Source organism: Polyodon spathula, chromosome 1 (genome assembly GCF_017654505.1).
Source record: "Polyodon spathula isolate WHYD16114869_AA chromosome 1, ASM1765450v1, whole genome shotgun sequence".
In the NCBI taxonomy this organism is placed as follows: Eukaryota; Metazoa; Chordata; class Actinopteri; order Acipenseriformes; family Polyodontidae; genus Polyodon; species Polyodon spathula.
Window position 1 is genome coordinate 40,373,509 of NC_054534.1, and position 25,909 is coordinate 40,399,417.

At 37.6% G+C, this 25,909-nt stretch overlaps 1 protein-coding gene across 2 annotated transcripts; it reads left to right on the forward strand.

Moving 5' to 3' along the window:
- Window positions 1-301: 301 nt before the first annotated feature.
- LOC121318741 (G kinase-anchoring protein 1-like) lies at window positions 302-23,979 on the forward strand. 2 transcript variants are annotated; one of them, XM_041255752.1, is made up of 12 exons: window positions 302-395; window positions 4,127-4,368; window positions 5,613-5,771; window positions 6,273-6,350; window positions 7,652-7,784; window positions 7,881-7,903; window positions 8,152-8,304; window positions 20,702-20,788; window positions 21,268-21,331; window positions 22,081-22,151; window positions 22,580-22,657; window positions 23,635-23,979. In XM_041255752.1, the coding sequence occupies exons 2-12, from the start codon at window positions 4,141-4,143 to the stop codon at window positions 23,674-23,676; spliced, it is 1,116 nt and encodes a 371-aa protein (XP_041111686.1). In that variant the 5' UTR covers window positions 302-395; window positions 4,127-4,140; the 3' UTR covers window positions 23,677-23,979. The 2 variants fall into 2 exon arrangements, with proteins under 2 accessions (XP_041111686.1, XP_041111695.1); XM_041255761.1 differs by lacking the exon at window positions 302-395 and adding an exon at window positions 760-862.
- Window positions 23,980-25,909: the final 1,930 nt, after the last annotated feature.

Sequence of the window (25,909 nt, forward strand, 5' to 3'; positions counted from 1 at the left end):
GATAGATAGACAGATAGATAGATAGAAAGGGATGCTATTAAACTGCCTTTTAGTACATTTTGTGTGGGTGCAGATGCACTCAAAAAGTTTTGAATCAAAGTTTTGCACACAACGAACAATAGTTGTTATAGACATCATTTATAGCTTTCGTTGCTGCCAGGAAACACATTTCTTTAACCTAAACTTATGTAAATAAAACACCTGTACATCAGCGCCCCCCTCCCCCGAAAAATCCTGATGCTGTGGTTTACAAATCCCCCACCAACTTTCTAACCATAAAGCCAAACCCAGCAACAATTTCCCAGCGTGCTCAGTGATGTTTTGTACTTCCGGGTTACGGTAATCCCTCAGCTGCTGTGTTGTGAGAAGTGAGACTGCAGAATAAACTCAAACAGGTTCAGAAACGTTTTTATTTATCAATTCCAGTAACTGCATTCGCACATTGCAAACATTGATTTGTTTAATATGATTTTATTAGCATTATGTTTTGTTAATGTCCGATGTTGTATTTTATTTGTTATTGTCAGAAATACTCATTGTTTATTCATTTGAAAAGGACAGTTTGTTGTCTTGCGGTAACTAGACCTGCAATTTCTAATTTACTATGCTGATAAATAAGTAATATTAGTGAATCTGTTGATTTTTTTTTATTGCGTTGTTTCTGTTTGTTATTTTTAATAATTGCTTAAAGCATTGTTTTGTAGTTTTGATTATTGTCGGTGTCACGTCACTTATGTTCCGGTTTTGCGGACATGCGCATGTCCAGGCTATTATCACCCTGCACTGCAAATGCCCAGATTTTTTTTCTCTTAAGACCGAGGACGGTCAACAGAAACTGCTACCTATTTTTTTGGATGAGACAGTACGTGTTTTTTAAAGTTACATTTTACTCCGCATGTAATAATTCGTTTTATAGTAAATATATACAGCTTGTGTTAACGAACGGTGAAGTGTACTAGTATAGAGTTAGATCATTTAAAAAAGCAAAAGATAAAACGGCAACTATACAGTGACTGCAAATTTTTTACATTGAAGAGTAGCGTTTTCTTGACATTACAAGCAACTCTTAAGTACACCTTTTGTAAAGCTGTTTTGCAAAGGCATTATTATTATTATTATTATTATTATTATTATTATTATTATTATTATTATATATTTCCTGGTGCGAATTCCGGTCATGCTGTTAACTTAAAAATAAGTAATTTAATTATATTGAATTATTTTAGTTCTGGTATATAGTTTTTAGAATATTTTCAAAGAGCTCACTATATATCTACCAAGAGGAGTGAATTGCTGGATTGTTTTAACGACCAAAAAAACAGAAAAAAAAAAAAAAAAGTTTATATCTACAGATGGAATTTTGGTACAGGTAGCACAATTTTGACAAAGTAGCAAAAATAGACGTTCCACCGGTGCTGTGTTAATATCCCAGTGGATAAACAGTGGTGTTTTGTATTACTTACCAAGTTAGGTTTAACTATAATTATGCAGCAATTTTAACTGAATACACTTTTGTCAAACGAATGACTATTTGTTTAATGTATAAATATATATTTCCTATTTTGATGCTGTATATGGAATGTCAAGTATTTGGTCAAAACTATGTCTGCTGTGCTCAAAACATGATGAACTGCGCTATCAGATCATCATAAACCTTACATTAGTGGCCTTAAATACCTCCAAAGTGTAGGCCTGATACGAGAACACAGTACAGTTCTATTATGCCAAGTTTCCATAGTCAAGCCAATTTGAGTACACACCCTAATTGACCTCCCCAATGCTGTGTTTCCGTGTTTTTGTAAAACTCGAGTTGGTCTCCAATTTGGGCATATACCTGAGTTCTTTGGTACCATTTCACTGTGCATTGGTACCATTTCGGGCTGAGCAGAAAGTACGTCACTAATCGTGGAATCTTGGGGTCTTAGCAACAATCTCTATGAAAGCCAGTGTCAGTTGTAAATTATAGTTACAAAAAAACAAAATAATAGCTTGCCTGTAATTTAACTCCTTAAAAAAACAAAAATGATTTAACATGACAGCACATGATGCAACGTGGAATCATGATGAAACATTATCACTGATTACTGTTTGGGGAGATCGGGTCATTCAAAGTAAGCTTCAAGGATCTTTTCAAAATCAAAAAGTGTTTTAAAATATAAGTCAAGTTCTACTTTCTATGAGTGTGAGTAGGAATGCGCTCCAATTTAGGGAAAAAAATCAAGGACCACAGAAAACATTCTGCTATTATGACAGATTACTTGCGATTTTAGGACACTGTCCAATATCACAAGACAGTCTGCAGTGAATTTTCTGGAAAAGTATCCATTGCCGTGTTTGATGATAACAATGTTACAATGTCAATAACGATGATACAGTTACCTGGTTACTATCTGGCCACCTGTGAACAGGATGACTTTGCGGGGGTGACATCAGACCAGAAATACAGACTCCAAACAGTGAGGAATGGTGGATGAAAACTGAGACGCAATGGCTGCGATCAGTGTTTTATTAAATAATAATAATAAACAAAAGATTTAAACAAAAACAGCTCACCAAAACAGGACACGACACTTGCGGCCAAAATAAAAAGGTAAACAAAACGGACAACACTAAACAAGACAGTGGACGAACAGACAAACAAGTACCGTGCTGACACTTCCAGCACGCTGTAGGAGTTGTTATTTTTAATCAAAACTCTTCTCTCTTACCAATTCTCCACTTCCGAACACACAACCCTGAGTGTGTGAAAAATGCAGCTTTTGTGCAGCTGTACCGAGACTTGATTGCTAATCAATCATTCAATTGGAGTCTCGGTACAACTGCACGTGAATTAATAAAAGTGGAATTCCCCGTGCTTGCATGTTATTTTACCTGCATTTGAAGTACTGGGCAATCCTCGTGCCTAAATACAAATATACATTTTAAACACTTGTGCTCATAACCCATATTTATAGCCTGTGTATAAAAACCAACATTAACACACTTCATACAACATAAAACACTGATAAACATAAAGGGGCGGGACACTCCGCCACACCACTTCTCACGATAATACGAGTGAGACTTGTCCAGTTCACGTAATAACTCGAGAAACAGTTTTTGTAGCCAACTCGCGTTGCGCCTCAACTCGAGTTTTGGAAAATTCAAGCTAACCCAGGAGCATTTGAGTGCGCTCGAGTCGGCTTGACTATGGAAACAAGGTATTAGTCATGGAGTCTCCATTCATTTTCTTTGACTATAGAATTTAACTAGATACACTACACCACCCTCAAGGGTTTTTTTTTTTTTTGTATTGCCTATCATTAGCTTCATGTCTTGATTTATCGTGTTGCTATATTGAACACCTCTGAAAAGCATAGGTCATTAATTTCTTCAAGTGCCTGCATGGTATTGTTTTAAATTCAGGTTTTCTCCAGGGGGTACAGATTGTTGTATGTAATATTAGAGCATCTTATTATTCTCGTCAATTAGATTTTCTTTGTATCGCTCTGTTTCAGTTGTGACATCTTGGTGACTTTTAAAATGTACTCATTGCCTCAATAGAGATCATGTCTAACCTCCAAGAACATCTGGTGCAGCACAGTTTAGCTACCTACCCCTTTGCAATACTTCATCTAGTGGATGTAAGCAATACATTCAGTGAGAAATACCACATTGAACAAATTGAGAAGTAGGGGCAGAGTGTTGCAGGGGGAGAGGTTAATCTTTACACTCTGGTATACAAGATACAGTTGAGATTAGACATTATTCTATAGCTGTTTACTGAGGCTACAGTGGTGCGATTTGAGTTTTAAAGAGTCACTAGGATGCGAAGCTCAGTTAAAAAAAAATCTAAAGAATTACCACCATCTTTTTTCCAGCTCTATTATGGATCACTTGAATCCTCAGTTATTTTTGGGGAAAAGATTAAGTGCGACACAGTGGAAATAAAACATTATTCAAGTTATTTTGCATTCAGTTCTGTAAAATGTTGCAAGAAATTGTATTGCAGTTTGACATTGTAGTGTTCAGTAACTTTTGAGGCACTTGAGTTGATTCAGGTTATGCAGTCATCGTAGTACAGAACAGTACTGTGTGGTAAACCAAAAAGGATTTAGTTCTCATCTGTGACTTTTTCGGTTCACAGGTTCTAACGCAGTAATGACTTCAGCCGTGATCTCCTCTGTTCCCACCACTGCATCCAGATTTGCCTTGCTGCAAGTGGACAGTGACAGTGACTCTGACTCTGAGCCTGGGAAGGGGAAAGGTGGTCGGGATGCAGGCAAATCCCGGACTGGGAAAGCATCTGGGAGCAAATCTAACAACAATGAGAAGAAAAAAGAAAAGAGAAAGAAGAAAAAAGAGCAACTGCAAAGTGAAGCCAATGAGGTAAAAACACATTTGTTGTGGTAGTCGGTGAGAGCATCAGCATCTGAGGGTATATGAAGGAATTGTTTGTTTACGTGTTATATTTTTTGCAGCGAACCGCATATCCGGGAGATTCTTATTGACAGTTTCAAAGTGATGGCCATACTGTATGATTCTCTGAAAGTCACACTTTTTACATGTTAAGTAAGGCGGATGTAGGACATGGTATTTGTCTTTTTCATTATATGGAAGCATATGGAAAGACCTTGCCGTGGACTTGGGCGTGAATGATATGTATTGTAAAACATGAAATTATGAACTGATAGCATACATAAACATGTGGATTTTGTGCAGTATAGGTTATTATAAGCATATACTTTTTATTTCAATTGTAGTCGAGGAAGTAAAGAAACAATGGCCTAACCTGGAGACACATAGCAGAGAAAGAAGCATGACAGGGCAAGGGTGGTCAGGGTTTAACACAGTCAGAAAAGAGGCAGTACATGAAAGTGATGGAATTAATGGCTCCATACACAGAATAGTCGTCATTATGGTAAAGTATTTTCGGTAGATATATTTATTACAGGAGCGAGTGTTTGAAAAATTCAAATATTGGTCATATGGTTTCTGATGCTGTGACAATTGTGCTGTGTAATATCATATGTTTTATTTTTATATTATGTTTTGCGTAACAACATTATTGTAGATCTAGTAGAAATGTAATAATTGGCAAACTTCCATCAGCGTTTGCTGATCATTAAGTTTATACTACATTTAACTTTTTTTTGTGTGTGTGTGTTCAAAGTTATGTAAGAATTAACAACATAATTGTATTTATTTTTTATTAAAATGCTGAAACTAGGTATATTTACTTCAAAGCCTCCACTACACATTAGCACTCTGAAGTACGATATTAACACATCTAGTGTGCAATGGATTGACACAGGACTTTTTCGGGTGACGGATAATAAAGGACAGAATGGATCCAGTGTGCCATGGCCCTAATTGGGAGAGATGTGCAGTGTACTAGTCATAGTAATAATACTAATCCAATATTTAACAGGTCAACTAATTCTGTACAGATTAAGTTAAACAAGTACCACTGTATATAAACTGTGTGAAAGAATACAGTATGGGAAACCTTCAAACTTGCTTTACAACGTCTGTGATTTTTTTTTTTTAATTTTAATATGATTCAGGGAATTATTTAATTAAAAAAAGCAACAGAATGAGTTGGTGAACCTTCTTTGTATTTGATTTGATAGTTGCGAAGTCTGGCGTTTAAAAAGCTTCCTCAGAAGTCATCCCTGGCAGCATCAGGCCTCAGCCTTCAGAACATTGCTGCAGATCTGGTCCACCACAGCACAGCAGAGCACCAGGCACCGGGACCCAACTGGCAGCAGTGGAAGCAAAGGGATGAACAGGTATCAGGGAAGCAAAGGTGTAAGAAATGTACTGTAGGGTTACACAGAAAACTGGGCCTGCTAACAGCATGTTTGTGTGAGGAGAGGGCAACATTTGGAAAAGGACAGCGCCAGACAGAGATTGATGTGCTTACAGAATACCAGAGTAGGGGTGGGACAGAAATAGATGTGTCAATGTTGTGACCACGTCTTAATTTGTTGGATGACTGCCTGATTTTTGTTCCTGTCTGTTTCTTAGTCCAGATCCTTCACATTCCTAGTTTACTTAAGGGATGTGCAGAAATCTTAATGTTATGGCTAAAATCTACTTTATTCATTTATTTATTATTATTATTATTATTATTATTATATTATTATACACACAATACCAGCCAGTACAGTGGTTAAAAGTGGAGGAGTTTCAGAAACCAAAGTCCAAACTGAAATGCAGTGCACTTTTATTAGTTAGATATTATTATTATTATTTTTTTTTTTTAGCTTTATCTTATGTTTTATTTGCAGTTAACAAGTGAACTATATGAAACAGATCTTGAAAAGGCATTGATTTTAAGCAAACTGGAATATGAAGAGCACAAGAAGGTATTGTCACAATCTCTTCCTTGAGAATCATTTGGTTTTTGGCATTACAAAGATATATTAATATCTGTATTTTTTTACATGGATTTCGGATACAAAAATCAATGTTCATATTTGCTAGAAATGACAAAAATACCTCACCTCACCAGAAGTTGGGCAACTGTTTCTAAAATGGCAAATGAAAAAGAGCTCCTGTAATATGTGAGAATTAATATATTGAAAAAAAAAACATAGGATCAACACATCAGCTCTTGAGCCTCTATTGAAAAGTATTAGACAACAAAAAGTAACCAAACCAGATTATGTACACATAGTGCTCTCTATGGAATGCCATCTGGGTCAAAAACTTGTGCTGCTTTAGAGCGAGTGAGAATCTCATGGGACAGAAAAAAGGCAAGCACGTTATTCTGAAATGCCTCGCCTAAACAGTGCCCAACTTGCTGGAAAGGTTGTGTAGTGATTTTTATATAGATTTGAAATGTTATGTTTTTTGTTGCGACTTTATGTGAAATGTAACGAGAACCAAAGCGGTGAGTTTTCCCTTTCATTTTACAACGCCATTTCTACGTTTTATTTGAAGTGTTTAAAGTTACATTTCACTTTTTTCATTTGCTTGTTCAGCTACAAAAAAGGCAAAAAAAATGTGAGTGACCACTGTTTTCTGCGAAGAAACGGCAATGGCAAGGAATGAAAAAAAAAAAAGTAAAAAATAAAATGCGATGTCAACTTTATGTACTAAACAAAACAACATTTAACTTGAACTGCTATTTGGCGTCCTTTGTTTTGTAGTTAATTCACTGGGGTGAAATAAGGCCTACACAACATATTCTTTATTCCTGAGATTTTTGTACTTTGTGTCACATATTGTAATGTCTTACTGTAAAATAAAAGCACACACATGGGCCACGCCCTTCGCCCACTGCCCCTGCTGCTTGCATGCCTGCTTTCTGAGCATTATAATGGCTTTTATTGCTTTTTTTGAAAATATTTGAATATTCGCTCAATTTAAATATTCATTTAAGAAAATTCTGTGTTCATTCCAGCACACACACATATAGATAGAGAGAGAGAGAGAATAAGATAATTCATTTTAGCCGTTTGAAAGTGTAGGGGTCTGACTGTTGAACACAGTGAAGACATACATCATTGTTAAATATTCAGGGTGCCTGTTATTATTCTGTCAACGTAAGATTTTTAGACGGTCAACTTGAAACCATATTGTTGGCTGAAATAGGGAAATATTTTGTAAATAACTAAAATGAGTCCTCAAACTCTCAGACTAAACAAGGGATGTTTCTTCCTAGGAGTATGAAAACGTTGGAACTACATCGCCAAAATCCAAAAGTGGGGGCAAAAAAGACAAAAAAAAAATCCATCAAGGTAAAGACAAACCAGTTAGAGTGTCCTTAAAAGATTTCCAGACAGAAGAAAATATAGGTAAGCTGGGGATGTTGTTGAACTGTTTAGTGTTATAAAAAAATTTAGCTAGTGATTCTGATTATTTTTATTTGTTTTTTGTTTCTTTTCTTACAGGGCACCTTAATAAAAAACAAGAGGTGAGTACTGAATGTTACAAAATAAAATTAGAAACAGTAACAATGTAATTGCCATAGTTCTTGGGCTAGGTATCAAATATAGCACCCAATGTACTCAAACATTCATTATGAAAATTGTTATAAAAAGCTTTTAATATGCAAAAAGTGAAACTAGTTAATATTTTTAACATCATAAATAACGCAACTAACGTGTTTTTCCTGGTAGATTGTAAATCTATTTTTTTTTTTTTTTCACGTATAATTACCAGGAACTAAAACCTGTGACTGTACCAACCTCGGATGACCGATTTTTTAACAAGTTGGAAGATGATGTGAGCAAAATATTGCTGAAAGAGAAGAGAAGAGAACAACTAACCAGCTTCGGTGGAATAGAAAACTGTGCATCCAATGACCAGGAACCGGTGGGTTGACAACTTTTATAATTCAATCAAACAATCAATCAAGCTTTATTTTTTAATAGTGCCTTTCACAAAAGATCCCCGCAAAGAGTCTTACAAGGATACCAACATTCATAAATATTACAGAAAGTAACAGTAAACAGTAAAAATTAACAACACAATAAAAACAAAACAATACAATAGTAAAACAAGCGAGACAAGGTAAGAAAACATTTTAAGCTATACAAGATTATAGAAATGTCTTTTTAATCTAGTTTTAACCCTTTCCGCCTAATCAGAATTCCCATATTTGGACATACACGTGAACATGTTGTGTTTTATTGCTTGTTGTTTGGCAACCTTAAATCAGAATTTAAAACCCAATATATTAATAGAAAGGTCTGAAGTAGCTGTTTCCAATGATATAATTTGTTAACTAGTGGAATATAAAGAAATAAATATATAAGCCACGCCCCCCCCATTAAAAAAAAAAAAAAATTAATAACTGTTAATATCGATAAGTTAGATAGAAAAAAAATTATCTGGGTATTACAGTTGTGAAATTTTATGAGAATTTCAAATAAAAACACAGTTTTCAAATATTTTTTACTGTTGACAAGCTGCAAAGCTTTATCCAAACCATAGTCTGTATGTAAAAATACCCCAAACAGCACCATTTTATGGAAGTTGGACGGACTAAGCAAAAAGTACTTTGTCAAGTCTTATGCAAAACCTTTTACACTGAAAATATACAAATACATACAGGTGAAAATGCAGTTTTTATTTTTTTTATTATTATTATTATTATTAAAATAATTTTTCTTACATTTACTAAAGTGCATGAAAAGCACAGTCTTTTTATTTTCAGGTTACACTGTAAAATAAATAAACATGCAGCAAAAACTAATCGTATTAGTATATTATTATATGCAAACGTTATAGAAAAAAGTTCAACCACAAATAGTAAAAACAAGTATGAAAACCTTACAGGGCTAAGCAGGTCATTCCTGTCCTAAACTGGAGAGGAAGCCAGTGCAAAGATGCTAGCACAGGGGTAATGTGTTCTTGTCTCTTAATCCCTGTTAAAACTCTAGCAACAGCATTTTTGTACAAATTGCAGATGAGAAATAACATGACTACCAGAGAATAGGGCATTACAGTAATCAATTTATGAAGATACAAAAGCACGCATCAGGTTCTCGGCATCTGGTCAGGAATGAATACTTTTCAATTTGATATTTCTTAGATGAAAGAAAGAGATTATGGTAACATTTCTTATGTGTGGTTTATATATATATATGGGTAAAAGATTACTCATTTCCACTCAATTCAGGATAGAAGCCATCAAGGACAAAATCAGACAAATTTTGTTTGAGACCCCTGAATCATCACCTTTTGTTTTATCTGAATTTTATATATATATATATATATATATATATATATATATATATATATGTGAGAGAGAGAGAGAGAGAGAGAGAGAGAGAGAGAGAGAGAGAGACTTTAAGATCCTTTATTAAATCATTGCAATTTAAATCCATTAAATAACAATAAGGTAAAACACAACACAATTAAGATATTTGCTGGCTCCAGGGAAACCTCCCCAGACAACAGCATACAGTCCTAAAAAACATCATGTTCTCCTTTAAAAACTGATTTTAACCAAATAAAAGAATCATAATGTAAATAAAAACAAAAAACCTTATATTAAAATAATCTAAACAGTGCTTTTCCTGAAAAAACAGATTAAACCCAAAGTAAAAACACTGTAAAACCAATAAAACCAACTAAAATTAAAACTAGAAGTTTAACAGCAGCTCTCCCTCCTCACTCAGTGAGCACAAGGTGTCTCCCACACACCACCTCTCCTGAAAGCCCTCCAGGTTACTGACTATTTTAAAATAATTAAAGTCCAACATTACCCGGCTAACTATTGAAATACGAAAGTCTGACAAAATCTGTTAGTCCTGCCTTAAAATAAAGTTAATTAAAACACTCCTATTCCATGTTATAAAATTATATGGGAACCCAAAAATAAAAATCTCCTTGCTGAAAGTCACCCCAAGAGCTTGCAGGAGCCCCTGCAGGAGGTGAAAGAATGACCCCAGCCTGACAGTCACTGAACGTGTGGAACACTGTCTTCTCCTCCTCACAGAAACAACACTCAGCACTTGCTCAAAAAATAAAAGGCTATCTCTCCAGTGAGCACCTTTCTCAGCGTACAGGAGCCTTTTAACTGCCTACAGTCTGAAGGCTGCCACCCTGCTGGCAATGCTGACCGGGCCTTGCCCCCCTTCATCAGTGGGGAGGTACAGAACTGCTGGCCTCAGCCAGTGTCTCCCGCTCCAGAAGAAATCCAGCAGTATTTTCTGAATCTCCTCTACCATTCCCCGTGGAGAGTCCAGACATGCAGCTTGTGCCATAACATGGAGGCCACCAAATTATTGATGACCAGGAATGACAGCTGAGCCAGCAGCACCTGCCAGCTGTGCAGCCGCCCCCTCACCTTATCCACTAGGCCCTCCCAGTTCCTCTGCATGAACAGCGCTGTCCCAAAGAACACACCCAGCACCTTCATCTCAGTCCTGTCCCACTGCAGGGCCTGAGGCAGCATTGGGGGACCCTGCAGAGACTGGACAAGTGAGGCGGGCACCACCCACCAGACAACCTGCCCCTCAGAAGATGCAACAGTGGCTCTATAGACAACGAGTACAGCATGCCAGACAGACAGCAGCCCTGTCTAATGCCCCTGCTCAACGAGAAAGGTTTGCTCAACCCAGTATTAATCGTTAAAACACAAAAAACATTCGAATATAAACGCTCTATGCAAGAGATAAAAACAGGACCAAACCCGAAGGCTTCCAGGACTTTCACAAGGTAGGTGTGGTAGACCCTATCAAAAGCCTTCTCTTGATCAAGGGAGACCAATCCCACATTAAAATGACACGTTTCGCTCAGAGTTAAAAAATCCCTAATTAAAAACAGGTTCTCAAAAATACATCTTCCAGGGATACAGTAACTTTGATCTTTGTGTATTACTGTACTTATACATTTTTTTAAGTTTATTTGCGAGACACTTGGAAATTTTTTTCGAATCGACACATAACAGCGAAACAGGTCTCCAGTTCTTTAAAAGGCAGAGGTCTCCCTTCTTGGGCAGCATTGTGATCAATGCCCTGCGCCAGCTGAGAGGCAGTTCTTTTTTCTCCAGACTGTCCTTTAGCACCTGGAAGAAATCCTCATCGATCACCGGCCTGAAATGTTTGAAAAACTCAGCGGGAATGCCATCTATCCCAGACGCCTTCCTACTGGAGAGCTGTGTCATTGCAGTAGTCAGTTCCTTGAAGGAGAGCTCTGTATCCAGTCCACTCTGCTCCTCCTCGCTCAGGCTGGGTACATCCTGGAGCAGGGTCTCTGTGTCATCAGGATCAGACTGTTCTTTGGTGAATAGCTGTTTGTAGAACTGCACAGCCGCCTCACTGATCTCCTCTCTGCTGTGTAGTTCTCTACCGCAGGGTGTCCGCACACACCTCAGCTGCTGGCTGCACGCTCTCTTCTTCTCCAGGCCAAAGAAGGAAGTGGGAGCACCCATATCCCTCAGCTCCACAAAGCGAGAACGCACCAACGCCCCCTTCACCTTCTCCTCCAGCAAGCTGCCCAACACATTTCTTTTTTCTTTTATTTTTTGTAAGGTTTGCTCATTAGAGTGATCTTCATTATTTTCTAAATTTAGAATGTCTCTCTCTAACTCCCTGACTGCTTTGTCCAGTGACCTGGTTGCCTCCAGAGTGTACTGCTGACAAAAAATTTGAATTTGTATTTTCCCAATGTCCCACCACTGCCTTAAATCTGGATAAATGTTCCGTTGTTTTTGCCAGACTTTCCAAATTTGCAGTCTTTTAGTATTTGAATGTTAAAATGCCAATAAGATGATTTGTGCCCTTCAGCTGGAATAAGTACATTGACTAACAGGCAGTGGTGGTCCGATAGACTATTGGGAATGATACTTGCCCCTACAAAAAAATTGAGGTGACAACTGAATGAATAAAACCGGTCCAGTCGTGCTCTAGAAGTGCAATTATTATGAGACTGGGACCAGGTGTACTGTCGGCATGAGGGTGCAGGCATCTCCATACGTCAACCAGATCACTGGACTGTAAAACTGCAGTCAGCTCTCTGAAGGATTGAGGATGTGGCTTCTCAGTATTCCTATCCTTTGTAAAATCTCATTATTTTACAAAGTCATTATTACATTTTAAAATGGTTTGTTTCAACTTATTAAACAATACAGTTCTTTCTCTTCCTGTAGTTGGTGCATAAATATTTATAAAAGTAAAGTTAAAACCAGCTATTTGTGTCTGTACTTTTAAAAACTTTTTTAAAAGGGTATCTCTTATGCTGATGTAGCTCCTCGAGTGTGGACTTCCTGGAGACTACATGCGTAGAATGTAAAAAACAACTTAAAATCGGGGAAAAAGACTTTTAATGTCCACTCCCCTCTTACCTTTGGTACTGTCAAGAAAGTTATTAATATACTGTAATGTATATAGTTTTTTCCTGACGGGTTGGCTATCAGGGGCGTCCGAGATTAACAAGGAGAGCCCTTCGTCATCCGACTCGTACATGCCCTCAATTTCCTTGCCATCTGCCCCGTCTTCTTCAGTGGCTTCGCCGCTCTCCACAGCTTCAGCCTTAGCCTCAGTATCCTTTGTCTTACTACCTATCTCGTAGTCACACTGGGACAGATCTGTACTGCTTTCTTCCTCCGGGCAAGGTGGCACAGCCTCCGGGGAAGACGTCGGCTCCTCTTCTGACGTCAGTTGGGGATCGCCTCCGCTCTCCGCAACTTTCACGCCGGGAGACTGAGTCTTCTCTCCGCTGTCCACAGACACTAACTCAGAGTCCTGCTTTATTTCTCCTTCTTCAGGTCGTTTGCTTTGCTTTTTCTTTTTTTCGCTACCATTTCAAACTCCTAGTTTTGTCCAGCCTCTTCTCCTGAGGCTGCTGGCGCTTGGCTGTGGCTGTGTCTCTTTTGTTGTGGTGTCAACTTGGCTTCAGGCACCGCTGACTCGGGCTCTGCTGGTTCTGCTGACTCGGGCGTTGCTGGTTCCGGGGGCTGCTCGTCCTTCCGCTCTCCCCGATCGCCCCCAACCTCCTCCCCACCAGGAGCTCCCTTATCCTGCTCTGCTTCAGCTCGATCTCTGTTTCTCGGGCACTGTTTTCTTTGATGTCCCTGAGCTCCACATTTAAAATACCTTATTGTATCAGAGCTGGCGAAAACGACGCAATTCGTCCCCTCTGTTAAAATTCCATGCTACCTCAATAACTAGATTAGGGTCATTTTGTAAAATAAACGCTTGCCTTCTAAAAGACAAAACATGTAGAGGGATCATCTTAATGGGATACAATAATTTTCCATATCTTGATAGCTCTCTTTCCAGTAACTCGTTTCTTAAGAAGGGAGGGATATTAGATAATATTACTTTGGTTACGGGTGTTACTAAAGATGAAACTTCAATAAAAGACCCCTGCACACTAAAACCCTCCTCCACCAGCTTATTTACCAAATCCACATCAGTTAAAAAATGACTAGAGCTTTATTCATCCTCGAAGCTGATTTTATTTTCTCAAAGCCCACAACCTCTTCTACTGCCACCAGGCAATCCTCCACCGACACCCTGATATCAGGCACACAGCGGCAGCCATGCCGACGAGTCCTCCCACAATGAGAGAGAGAGAGAGAGAGAGAGAATGAATTAATGAATAAATTGGTTATCGTCAGCATATCAATCGTGCCCTCTGGGACCTCACATGTAACCTTTGACAAAAAGAGGTCTCCTCCTCAATTTTAACAGATTGAAGCCTGTTTGAGAGAGGATTGATCCCAATACAGGACACTACCTAACAATCCCACCATATTTTTAAGGCGATCAATTAAAATGGAATGATCAACAGTGTCAAATGCAGAACTTAAATATAGAAATATAAGAACCAAATTGCCTGAGTTACACTTCAATAAAGGTAATAGAAAAGCGGAGCAGTAGAGAGTTGCCTACAGTTGGTAGTTAAAGGTTACTGCTGTCACAGTGTGATGGAGAAGCTACAGTCTAACCTTGTATGTCATGTAATATTGGAGCCATTATTAGGCTAAAAGAAAAAAGTTAATTAGATTTTTCCTCCATTTTCTTTTAATGCAGTAGCACAATTAAGAGATTACCACATGGTCTGATGAGAGTACAGCTTAGTAAGGTTGACATGCTTTTGACATTCCTTTTATAAGGCCAAGTCTTAAAGAAAATAAAAACTTTAAGTGCTGCTTGTGCTCTCAGTCTTACTGACTGCAATGGAATTAGTCATTCATTTGTGTTCTGCATTGATGTGTAGGTCTGTGTTCGAAGGTTCGTTCACTAGTTAGGAATTCGAAGATTGTGTTAAACCTTCGAAGGTTCATCAGGCACCATTTAGCACTGTGGTGTTTTTTTTTCCCTCTGTTAACAAACTGTTTGACCATGTGTGACTACTATAAATCACACATTAAATGCCACTGTAAATTAGATATTTTGATTTGTATAATGCATAGTACTTAAACAAAAGTTGTAGTATCACTACCAAATCATTGTTTGTAGCTACTATATGGCGCCGCTGCCATGTATGAAGCAGGGTATAGTATCCAAAGCACTGAGGGGGTAACTATAGCGGTTATAGTGCTTCAGTAAAATATGTACTGAATGCCTAGTGTACAAGACAGTGTAAGAGAAGTGCTATGGAAGAATATGTTTGAAACATACAAAATATACACTAATAGAAATAACTGTAAAAAACTGAGCACCGTCCACCCCTCCCCCTTCCAGCTCCTGTTATGCAAAGGCAAACCTCTGCGTTGTATAGCGTAAGCTGTATTGAAAGAAATGTCTCAAAACCCCTCTGCTGTTTGGGATTTTTTTTTTTGTTGTTAAATACCCAGACGACCAAAAAAAAGTTGAATGCACACAGTGCAAGTTAGTGTTGATGTATCATCAAGGCACTACCAATCTCCGGGGTCACTTGACAAGCGTAAGTTCATATTCATATTGTTGTTGTTGTTGTTGTTGTTGTTGTTGTTATTATTATTATTATTATTATTATTATTATTATTATTATTATTATTATTGTAGTAGTAGTAGTAAAATGTGATTGTGACTGATGTCTTGCTTGGAACAGTGGCTGTTAAATTAAGAGTGTTTTGCCTAAGTCTGCTGCAGTTAGTGCTGCTGCAATGCAAACTTAGGCGCAAGCAGCATCAATTATGTGTAAATAAACAATGTGTATTTTTTTTTAAAATTTAAATTATAAAAACATACTGTTCTATGTAGTGTATTTTTTAATTGCATGTTTTATTCCGTTTATATGGATTACATGTAAAGCAATAGGATTGTCAGTCCAATACAAACAAGTAGCTATGGTGACGTCAACAGTAAACTATGAAAATTAGTACCATCGAAGGTTCGAACCTTCCTTCGGTAACGTATTCCGAACCTTGTAGAGCCTTTGTGGTGTATATGGTATCTTGTCCAAAGAAAGTGAATAGGTCCTCCTTGTCATGGAGTACAGTATGGCCTATCCATATTAAGGTATATTTGTGAATGTGGCAGGCTCTGGGTGTGATACTATGACATTAGGTGATCCACTTGAAGCCTGGCTCTGTTACAAATATACAAGGATGTTGGCATTTGCCAATTGTTAAGGTACCGGTTTGCGTATAGCAATTGTGATATAACGGGAATGACACCAATGGTAGCATAAGAATGGTTATCGAGAGGAACGGTAGTTCCTCGTGCCAAGTTATAGTGAAGTGCGAGAACTGCCAGTGACTATCTATACAGCACGGATAGTTTACGTGTTTTCAGGGTATTGGCGCGGCAAAAGTAAATCAGCCAAAAGCACAATTTCACTCTTAATTTGTAGTTTCCAACACTCTTACGTGAAATGTAGAAAAAAGTAAATGCCTGTCATACACTAAGAGAAATAAGTAGCCAGAGGAAGGTAAAATGTCCATCTCCTCCTTCTTTTTCTTCAAATGTGTTTTTTTTGCAGACCCCAGGCACTTTTATCCACACATGTATATTACAGGACATCCGAGTTTAATGACAGTTAACAAATTTTGTCAACATGGAAATATACTGGGGAATGCACTTATTTTGATGTCTGTATCATTTATATTAAATGATTTATTGATATTTAAAAATGGACTAGTCGTACGCATCACAGGCAAAAAAAAAAGAAAAAAAATTGTTGAAGACCCCAGGCACTTTTATCCACGCATATGTGTATTACAGGACATCTGAGTTTAATGACAATTAACTTGTTTTGTTAACATGTCAATTATAATATGGACTACACTTATTGTGAAGTCTATATCATTTATATTATTTAAAAATAATATTTTAATTAATAATATACTATTTTAAAATGGAACATTTGCATTAAAAAAAAAAAAAATCTGGTATACGTGGGATTTGAACCGTAACCTTCAGTTTACAAGCATGTTGTGTTAACTGTCAGTGTTACATGATTAGTTGAGACAAGCAGTATTTTGAAAGATGAAGTCAACCAGCGGAGAATTCTCTGGAATTTGTTATATTTTTTAGATTTTTCGAGCTATCAATAATCTTCATCATCCTCATTCTGAGATTCTGATCTTGAGCTCTGAAAATTTTTGGTTTTCTGCCAGTTCAGCGCTCATTGTGGTCCCTATTGGTGCAAGGAAGTACAGTTTCTCTCTCTATACTGGTTGATGTACTGGTTGAGTAACGCTGTTTTGGTCCCTACTGGACAAAAAGGAACATTAGTTTCTGAGAATTAGCTATGCTCAAGGACAGCCTATATATTTGGTGAAAGTAAAACATAAATAAATAAATACATTAATATAAATATTGAAATAAATACATAGACATTTTAATACTGTATGAAACGAAAATAAATATTCAACAGTTCTTGTTCAATTGTATATTAGTGAATTTTTTAACATAAATGTTGTCATGCTTTTATATATTTTTACTTTCAAATAAAAAAAAAATATTGTATGACCCGGACAATTGCTTTGTTGCAGGACTTGCTGTCTGTTCAGTTGGTCTCGTCTGTCTTTTTGTATATGTTACATGTATTGTAAGGGGAACGGAACGGGTCTCGGCGTTATTGAATGGGGAAATGTGTGGTGTTGTTTACGGGGGTTGCAGAGCAATTGATTTGAGAATTCAACACTGTATCCCTGAGTTAGGGGTGCCACCTGCTTGGGTTTGACCGGACAGACTGAGAATTGGCATCTGTGTCCGGGTGGCAGGAATTAACAAGTCCGGACGCCCTGATTTCCATTTTTTAAGTGAAATGCATTAGAAACAACCTTCCTATAATATTTTCTTTCACATACATTAGTTGCTTCAACAATTTCCACTATCATATTAGAAAAAATGTACTGTTTAGTACTGATCTGTACGTTCTACTTTGTCCCCAGCGTTTGAATAATGCTGATGACAATGAACATATACATGTGATGTACACAGTTCAAGTGAGGAGTTGTAGTCACGTGACCCCAGGAGGCTGCATACTGTCAGTATTGGCAACCACAGAGCACATGTCTTAAAACCTCCAGTCACAGGAATTAGAAAGATATAATTTATGATGTGCCAGCTACTTGGAATTTGTGACGCCTGCTGTGCACCACTTTGACGTGATTTAACCAAGGTTCTTTTTCCCTTTTAAGAAAATGTACTTACCAATACATCTTATTAAGAAAAAATACATTTTCAATAGTTTGTTACAAAATACAGTACTTATATGAATTATATACAGTATTTCTATGTTTGTATGTAAACGTTTAACATCTCGTTATAGACTCACAATTAAAACATTGCATATGACATATTTCGTATAAGAGTATCATAACTTTGTACGGGATTAACTAGAATCTGTAGATTTCCTGTAAAATCAACTTCAGCTAGTGACAGCTAAACGGGTAAACGGCCTAGATCAGGCCGTCCCTCCAAACTGGATGACCGAGCAAAAAGGAGACTGATCAGAGAGGCTACCAAGAGGCCAATGGCAACTTTGCAAGAGCTACAGGCTTTTATGGCCAAGACTGGTCAAAGTGTGCATGTGACAACAATATCCCAAGCACTCCACAAATCTGGCCTGTATGGTAGGGTGGCAAAAAGGAAGCCATTACTCAAGAAAGCCCACCTTGATTCCCGTTTTGAAGTATGCAAAAAAACACCCAGTGATTCTGTAACCATGTGGCAAAAAGCTTTGTGGTCTGACGAAACCAAAATGGAACTTTTTGGCCTAAATACAAAGCATAATTTTTGGTGCAAACCCAACACAGAGCATCACCCAAAGAACACCATCCCTACTGTGAAGCATGGTGGTGGCAGCATCATGTTATGGGGATGTTTCTCATAGGCAGGGACTGGGGCACTTGTCAGGGAAAATGAGTGGAGCAAAGTACAGAGAGGTCCTTGAGGAAAACCAGCACCCTCTGCAAGAAAGCTGAAACTGGGACGGAAGTTCACCTTTCAGCATGACGACCCAAATCACACAGCCAAAGCTACACTGGAGTGGCTAAGGAACAAAAAGGTAAATGTCCTTGAATGGACCAGTCAGAGCCCTGACCTAAATCCAATCAAAAATTTGTGGCATGACTTGAAGACTGCTGTCCATCAACGCTCCCCAAGGAACTTGACAAAGCTTGAACAGTTTTGTAAAGAAGAATGGTCAAATATTGCCAAACATAGGTGTGCAAAGTTGGTAGAGACCTATCCCAACAGACTCGCAGCTGTAATTGCTGCCAAAGGTGCTTCCACCAAGTATTAACTCAGGGGGGTGGAGACTTATCTAATTATGATCTTTCAGTTTTGTATTTTTAATATATGTATTTTTTTCTCAATAAAAACTTTTTCCCCTTAACAGTGTGGAATATGGTGTGTAAATAAGTGGAAAAAAAATCCTCATTTAAATGCATGAAACTCTGAGGCACTGACTAAACAAAATGTGAAAAAAGTTCAAGGGGGTGTAGACTTTCTATTGGCATTGTATACACGCACACACACACACACACACACACATATATATAAAACACGGCTTGGAGTAATAACATCCTCTGATTGATTAAACAGCATCACATGACATTAGTTACAAAACCAGTGTCAAAGATGGGTGACATTCCACATATTTCCTTTAATATATTTGAGGAAGAAACTTCAGATAACTGGTACAACACCATTTGAGTGAAGACAGCAATCCACCTGAAAAAAAAAAGTAAAATAAGTGCACCAGCAACTGTCAAGGGTAGACAGAACAGTAGATGAGGAACAGCTAAATGAAACAAGAAAATAAAGCTTGATAAAACACTAAAAAAAACCAAAACTACAGCAAGTGCTATTAATGTATGTAAACTAGTTTAAAGAAAAAAATATGGACATTCATTTTAAGGAAATAAGTCAAATAAATCTGAACAAAATAAGGGAATTTTTATGCCAGTGCAAAACGTTCAACTGGGGACAAGTATTCAGTCTCCAGTTTTATAACTCTCTGCTGACTGAGTTTAAAACCAACAAGAACCTATTCCTGTCCATCATGAAAACTTTTAGAAAAGCAGGTAAAGACGAGGCCAGACACCACCCCCTGAATTACTGGCCTGGATATTAGGCATCTGCGGGAAAGTGAGGCATTGGTGTTTAAAGTCTGGTTTAATCTTCAACTTAATCTGGCATGACATGGATGACTTTGAGATTGCCACCCCAGCCCTGTTATATACCATGGGAGCGGCATGGCCCGTTGCGGTTTACACCTTATATATAAAATGTGGCAGGATTTGAGCCCTAACTAGTCATACTTTCATTCCAACTACATAACCGCTACTCTGCACAGATTCACATCTTAACCCTTTCAACAGACTAGGCTACTGTTTACATTTACCCTATTCAAACAGCAGTACATTGCGTCAATATAGGTTGAACAATTTTGCTATTCCCGTAATGTGTTTGTGTGTGTTATAAAGTAAAAAATCAAGTAATATCTGAAACCAAAACACATTGGAAATGTGAAAAAATGGCAAGTTATCAAAAGTGCCCAGCCATTTATAGTAGAGATATCAAAAATACAAGCCAAGTTTCAGAAACCATTGGCGCAACCTTGCCCAGTATAAAGCAAATAGGCACAACTGTAAAACCGATTGGGGCAAGTTTGCCCCAATGGTTTCTTGAAACTTGATTTGTGTTTTTGATATCTCTAATTTAAATTGCTGGGCACTTGTAGTATTTTCACAGTTCCAATGTGTTTTTGTTTCAGATATACACGGTTAAGTATTCTATGTAAAATGCAGTAAATGTACCTTTTTTTTTTTTTTTTTTTTTTTTTTTTTTACTAATTCAAGGTTACTTTTTTACAGGATGTTAGAACAGAACAACTCAAATATGAACTGGAAAAAAAAGACTTGGAGATAGAAAAATTAAAGGTGGTTATTTCACAGTGGGAGGTAAGCAGATTAATGTACCTTATTAAAAGATGTTATGCAATTTGATTCAAAGGGCAGCTTATTAAAGAGCAAATTATTTAAACCTGTCTGAAGCTCTTAGCTTATCTTTCACTGTCCAATTTCCTTCATGAAAACAAATATTACTTTTTTTTGGGCACAAGATTTTGCTCCTCCTTTAGGTTATGATAAGACTACACTGCAATAAAAATATAAATAGATAACCAAATAGGAACCAAAAATGGACATGCTCAATGTATATAGTTTGATCTTGTGTGGGTGGACCCTACAATCACAAGATTTTTTTTTTTTTTTTAATGTGTTATCTGTGATAGACGGGCTAGAATTATCTGGTGCATTCCTTTTTTTTTTTTTTTTTTAAACAGAAAACAAAACAGACTGATAGGGTTTATCATAATATCAGTTATTTAGTGGCTAAAGCAAACCAAATCTAATTATAGGTCAACATTGTTTTATTGCAGACTAAGTACAAGGAAGTAAAAGCAAGAAATTCACAGCTGCTGAAGATGCTTCAGCTAGGGGAGAGTAAGTATAATGGAGTTCTTTGTACTAAAAATGTAGTGTTTTTTTTTAATACTTTAAGTGCCATTTTATTAATTCAGAATTACATAATTGCTTCCTTATTCCCAAAGAACTCACAAAATCATTTGACTTTTTTTTACTTTTTTTTTTTTTTTTTTTTTTTTTACACAGTGCTGTGGTCATTTTGAGCATGCGATATTTGGGGAAACTAACCGTTTTCATTTATGTCCTAATCTGGATCAAAGGCGAGAGAGCAATGGTTATCCCCTGTCACAGGGATGTAGTGAAAGGATACATAAGCATGTAGAGCATTGGGACCCCATTTGTTGTCTGAGAAATTCTCAGAATTAGGCAACTGCTTATGCCCAACTCCACAACCTCATTCATTAACCCTATATTACCAGAAGTGTCTTTCAAGCAATGTTCTGTTTAATAATTTACATGTATTTGCTATTTTTCCAAAGATTCTGAAATATTTCTCATTTTAGAATAAATCAATTACAGCTAAAATGTAAGCATGTTTACAAGTTCAACACAGTTTTGCAAGGTATCTTTTATTGTAATAGTAGTGCTCTTAACTGTATTTTAAAGATCAGTCTTTTGTATTCATTTGTGTTTTTTTTGGATCCAGTGCAGGTAGCATCCTGTTTTAATACATTTCTGTGTGTAGGGTGCAGAAGTGTTTACATACCAGTGAAGGCGACTTGTTCATCAAGACTAGTTAATAACTTGATTTTTTTTTCTGATTTTAGTGAAGGATAAAGCGGAAATACTTCTGCAGGTTGATGAATTGATGAATATCAAGCAGGAGTTATCAACGCAGGTATGGAAACTGTTAATGTAGAAAACCTAATGAAGTGAAAGTAATAAATCAGTCTGAGTAGACCGTGAGTACTACAACGTCACGATAGAATAGAACATTGTAACATGTTTGTTGTATCTGTTGTGTCCTCACAGTTAAACATTCCTTTGGCTGTTAAGCTGTTTACCATATCTGTTAAACGTGTTCTAAATACAATAACACAAAGGCATTGGTTCACTATTTTTGGGTCCTTGAGTTCTGCGTTGTGTGATCATATTTAATGTTTTTCAACTATGTCATCTAAAATAAAGAAGAAAAAAAAATCACATGCAAACGTTTTCCAAGACTGCTTTTCTATATGCACAGATCACCAGGAATTGCATAAACATGTTACTATTGAACAAGAATAACCACTTCAGAGAAAATGATCAATGTGTTTGTTTGCATAGGTCAATTCATTACATGTAGCCCTCGAACAAGAAAAATCTAAAGTGAAGGGCTTACAATCTGATCAGCCAAAACATCAGGTATGTATGTTTATTTTTCAGAACAGTAACTTCACACACAGCTACAGACTGATATTGCACTCCACTGACAGAAAGATAACTCCACTCAAAGATTAACTAACTAACCTTTTGTAGGTTTATACACAGCTATGTATTATATAATTAGTCCTCATAGCCTAGGGTTATGTTTTTGTAAATTTACTTGATAGAAGAGTTAACACATTTTATTAAAAAAAAAAAAAAAAAAAAAAACTTTGCTGTAATTTTTAATACAGTGTTGTGTAACTAGAATGCAAGTTTGTTTAATTTTTAGTTGTATTGTGGTTTTCATCTTTTTTAAATATATAATGTAATAGCAAGATAATAAACCTTTGCAGAAATGTGCTTGCTTTTGTAGATGAAGAAATTGTTCATGAAAAAGGGTAGCAGTATAATTAGGTGAAGTTTGGTGGTTGTTAATCTCTTAATTCAGGAATGTTTTCCTGGGACTACCAGGTTTATGTGACCTAAACTTTTTTCAGTTCTTTCAAATTTATTTCATTAATCTGTTGAATTATGTTGTCAGTTATTTCCCAGTTTGATAACTTTATTCAGTTTTGGCGAAAATACACTAAAATACTTTTTTTTGACTAACGCATAATCATTCATTTTATGTAGTTTAATTGAGGAGATCATTATAGATTAGACAGTGTTTCTATGTTAGAGCAGTGTTTGAAGATTTGTCAAGTGTAGTAAGCACTATGTAAAAACTGCATAAATCTCACATTTAATATTGCTGAAACATAGTAACTAAAATATACCTGTTACTGTGTAAAAAAAAAAAAAAAAACTCCAGTGAAAAACTCCACCTCAAATTAAAGAATGACTGTAACCACTGCCAATTGTTCGTACATTTTCAAAGTTAATTTTATCTGTATTTATCTGTTCTGTTTATCGAGTTGTGAACACATACACATGCTTGTTCATGTTGTGACTCAAGTGTTTTCTTTGGTCTGCAGGGCAACAAGAAAGGTAAAAAGAACTCTGAGTCTGATATATGAAGACTTATAAGGGACAAAGCTGATGGCAAAAAACAACCTTTGTTCAGGGTTTCCTCATCATGTATACTGTACATAATTCATACACCATATAACTGAAGCATTTAATGCAGTCTGGACTATTTACTGTAAATGCTTGAATAAACACTTTGTTGCATTTTTGTTAACCAATGAATTCTACAAGTAAAATCTACCAACGTTACCAAATGCAAAATGTAATTGTTTTTTTTTTTGTTTGTTTAAATGCCAAAACCTGTATTGCAGTGTTTTTCATTAGCAAGTAAATAAAGTTTACTTTTCCAATGACATCTGATGCTGCATTTTGCTTTATGCTGTCTGTCCTGTATAAAATATATGCTGACTGACATTCTTTCCTGTTACTGTTCCTTATAAACAGTTATAATAACCAAATCTTTAAGAAACATGTTCTTGGTGTACTACTGTAATAAATTACCGGCTATTAATTTTTTTGATTCACCTTGATATTTTGAATGTTTTTATTATGAACAGGAGGGCTACCAAAGTTTTACAACTCCACACTCTTTTCATGAAAATGTCCAGTTTGTTTTTTGATTATCATGTTTTCTCTTAAGTATTTTAACTAGGGGTGGGCACCAATATGAATATTTTGATACGATATTGATAGTAAAATCCATATTGCGATATCATAGGATTAAAGAAATACATGTACGCTCGCAGAGCCCTAGTTTTTATTGCTAATACTGCTACAATACAGTGACAAAGAGCGAATGAACCTGGATCAACACTCTCCCTCTCGACCAGTTCACTGCACAGCAGGAATTATGTGCCCTGTACTGAATGGTTTGGCAGTTCATTCCGGGGGGAGTCGGAAGCCGACCATTCAGGAAAGGGACGACGTCATGGTACCAGGAGTCATCGCCGTAGTACGGTGAGCGAAGTTTCATTCATGAATTGGAGGAGATGTGATTGAACTAGCTCTTGCAGGGGGCTGGTCTATGGGTACTTTAGGGGGACATGACGTCGTGATCGGTTCCTTTCTTGTGGTTGATGGGAGGAAACGAAGACTGTGTTTTGAGAGACGGAGCTAAGTGGGTGTTTGTTTTGCAACCGTGTGTGCTTTCTGTCACCAAGCTGATCGAGCACGGAGCTGGGAGCTGCAGCCTTAGGGCCAGCGATTCACTTGAACTTCAATGCACCTGCACTTAGCTGACATCACTGTTCCAGCACCGTACCTACACCAAGAGCACTGTCCGGTGACGCGTCTGTTTTTAGTTTTCTTTATTATTATTTCAGGACTGTAAACCCTCGTTTTTGCGCTGGCGATACCAATTGTTCTGTAGAGCCAGCTTTATTATTTCTGAACGGTGAAAGTGGTTGGAGGAATCAAACTGTGAACTTTGTGTCTGTCCTTGTTTGGAGCACCTGCATCACCCTTACTATGCACAACAAACCACACGTTCACACGTGGTGTCAGTACGGGAGATGGATGTTGCCACACTCACTGCGCTGTTACAAGCGCTGGAACAGAGACTGGAGACGGAAGAGAGACAGAGAGAGGAGAGATACACGATGCTGATAGAAAGAGTCGGGCTCGGGAACGCGGTACCCGTGATGGTTCCCCCTAAGGCGCGGGCGCAGAAGATGACCGCGGAGGATGACCCCAAGGTTGGCCAGTATTGCGCAATGGCCAAGGGAGTACTGGGCCAGTCAATTGGGCACCTGCCTGAGCGGGGAGGCTCAGGCAGCCTACCAAGCCATAGATGACAAAGAGGCCAGCCAGTACGACCTGGTCAAGCGGGCCATCCTCCAACGCCTCAACATCACAGGGGAAACACACATGATGCGTTTCCGGGAATAGCGGAGGCCATGGGAGACCCGCCCCAGGGTGGTCGCCCAGAAACTGTGGGACCACATGGTGCACTAGCTGAACCCTGCGCAAAAGACCGGTGCACAGATGGGTGAGGGAATGGTCCTGGAGCAGTTTTGCCATGTGGTCGGCACAGACACACAGGACTGGGTGCGACGTCACAACCCAGACACTTTGGAGGCCACCGTCAAACTGGCGGAGGATTTTGAGGACTCCCAGGCTTCTATCAAGAACTACTGACCCCTCTTCCTCCTCTCACCAGCCGAGGAGCAGTGCCTACAGCAGCACCACCACTAATACCTCTTCCCCTTGGACCCTGACCGGCTAAACCAGCAATCCCTATGGGCCGACCCACCTCCTCACCATGGAGGCAGCGGTTGGCCCCCA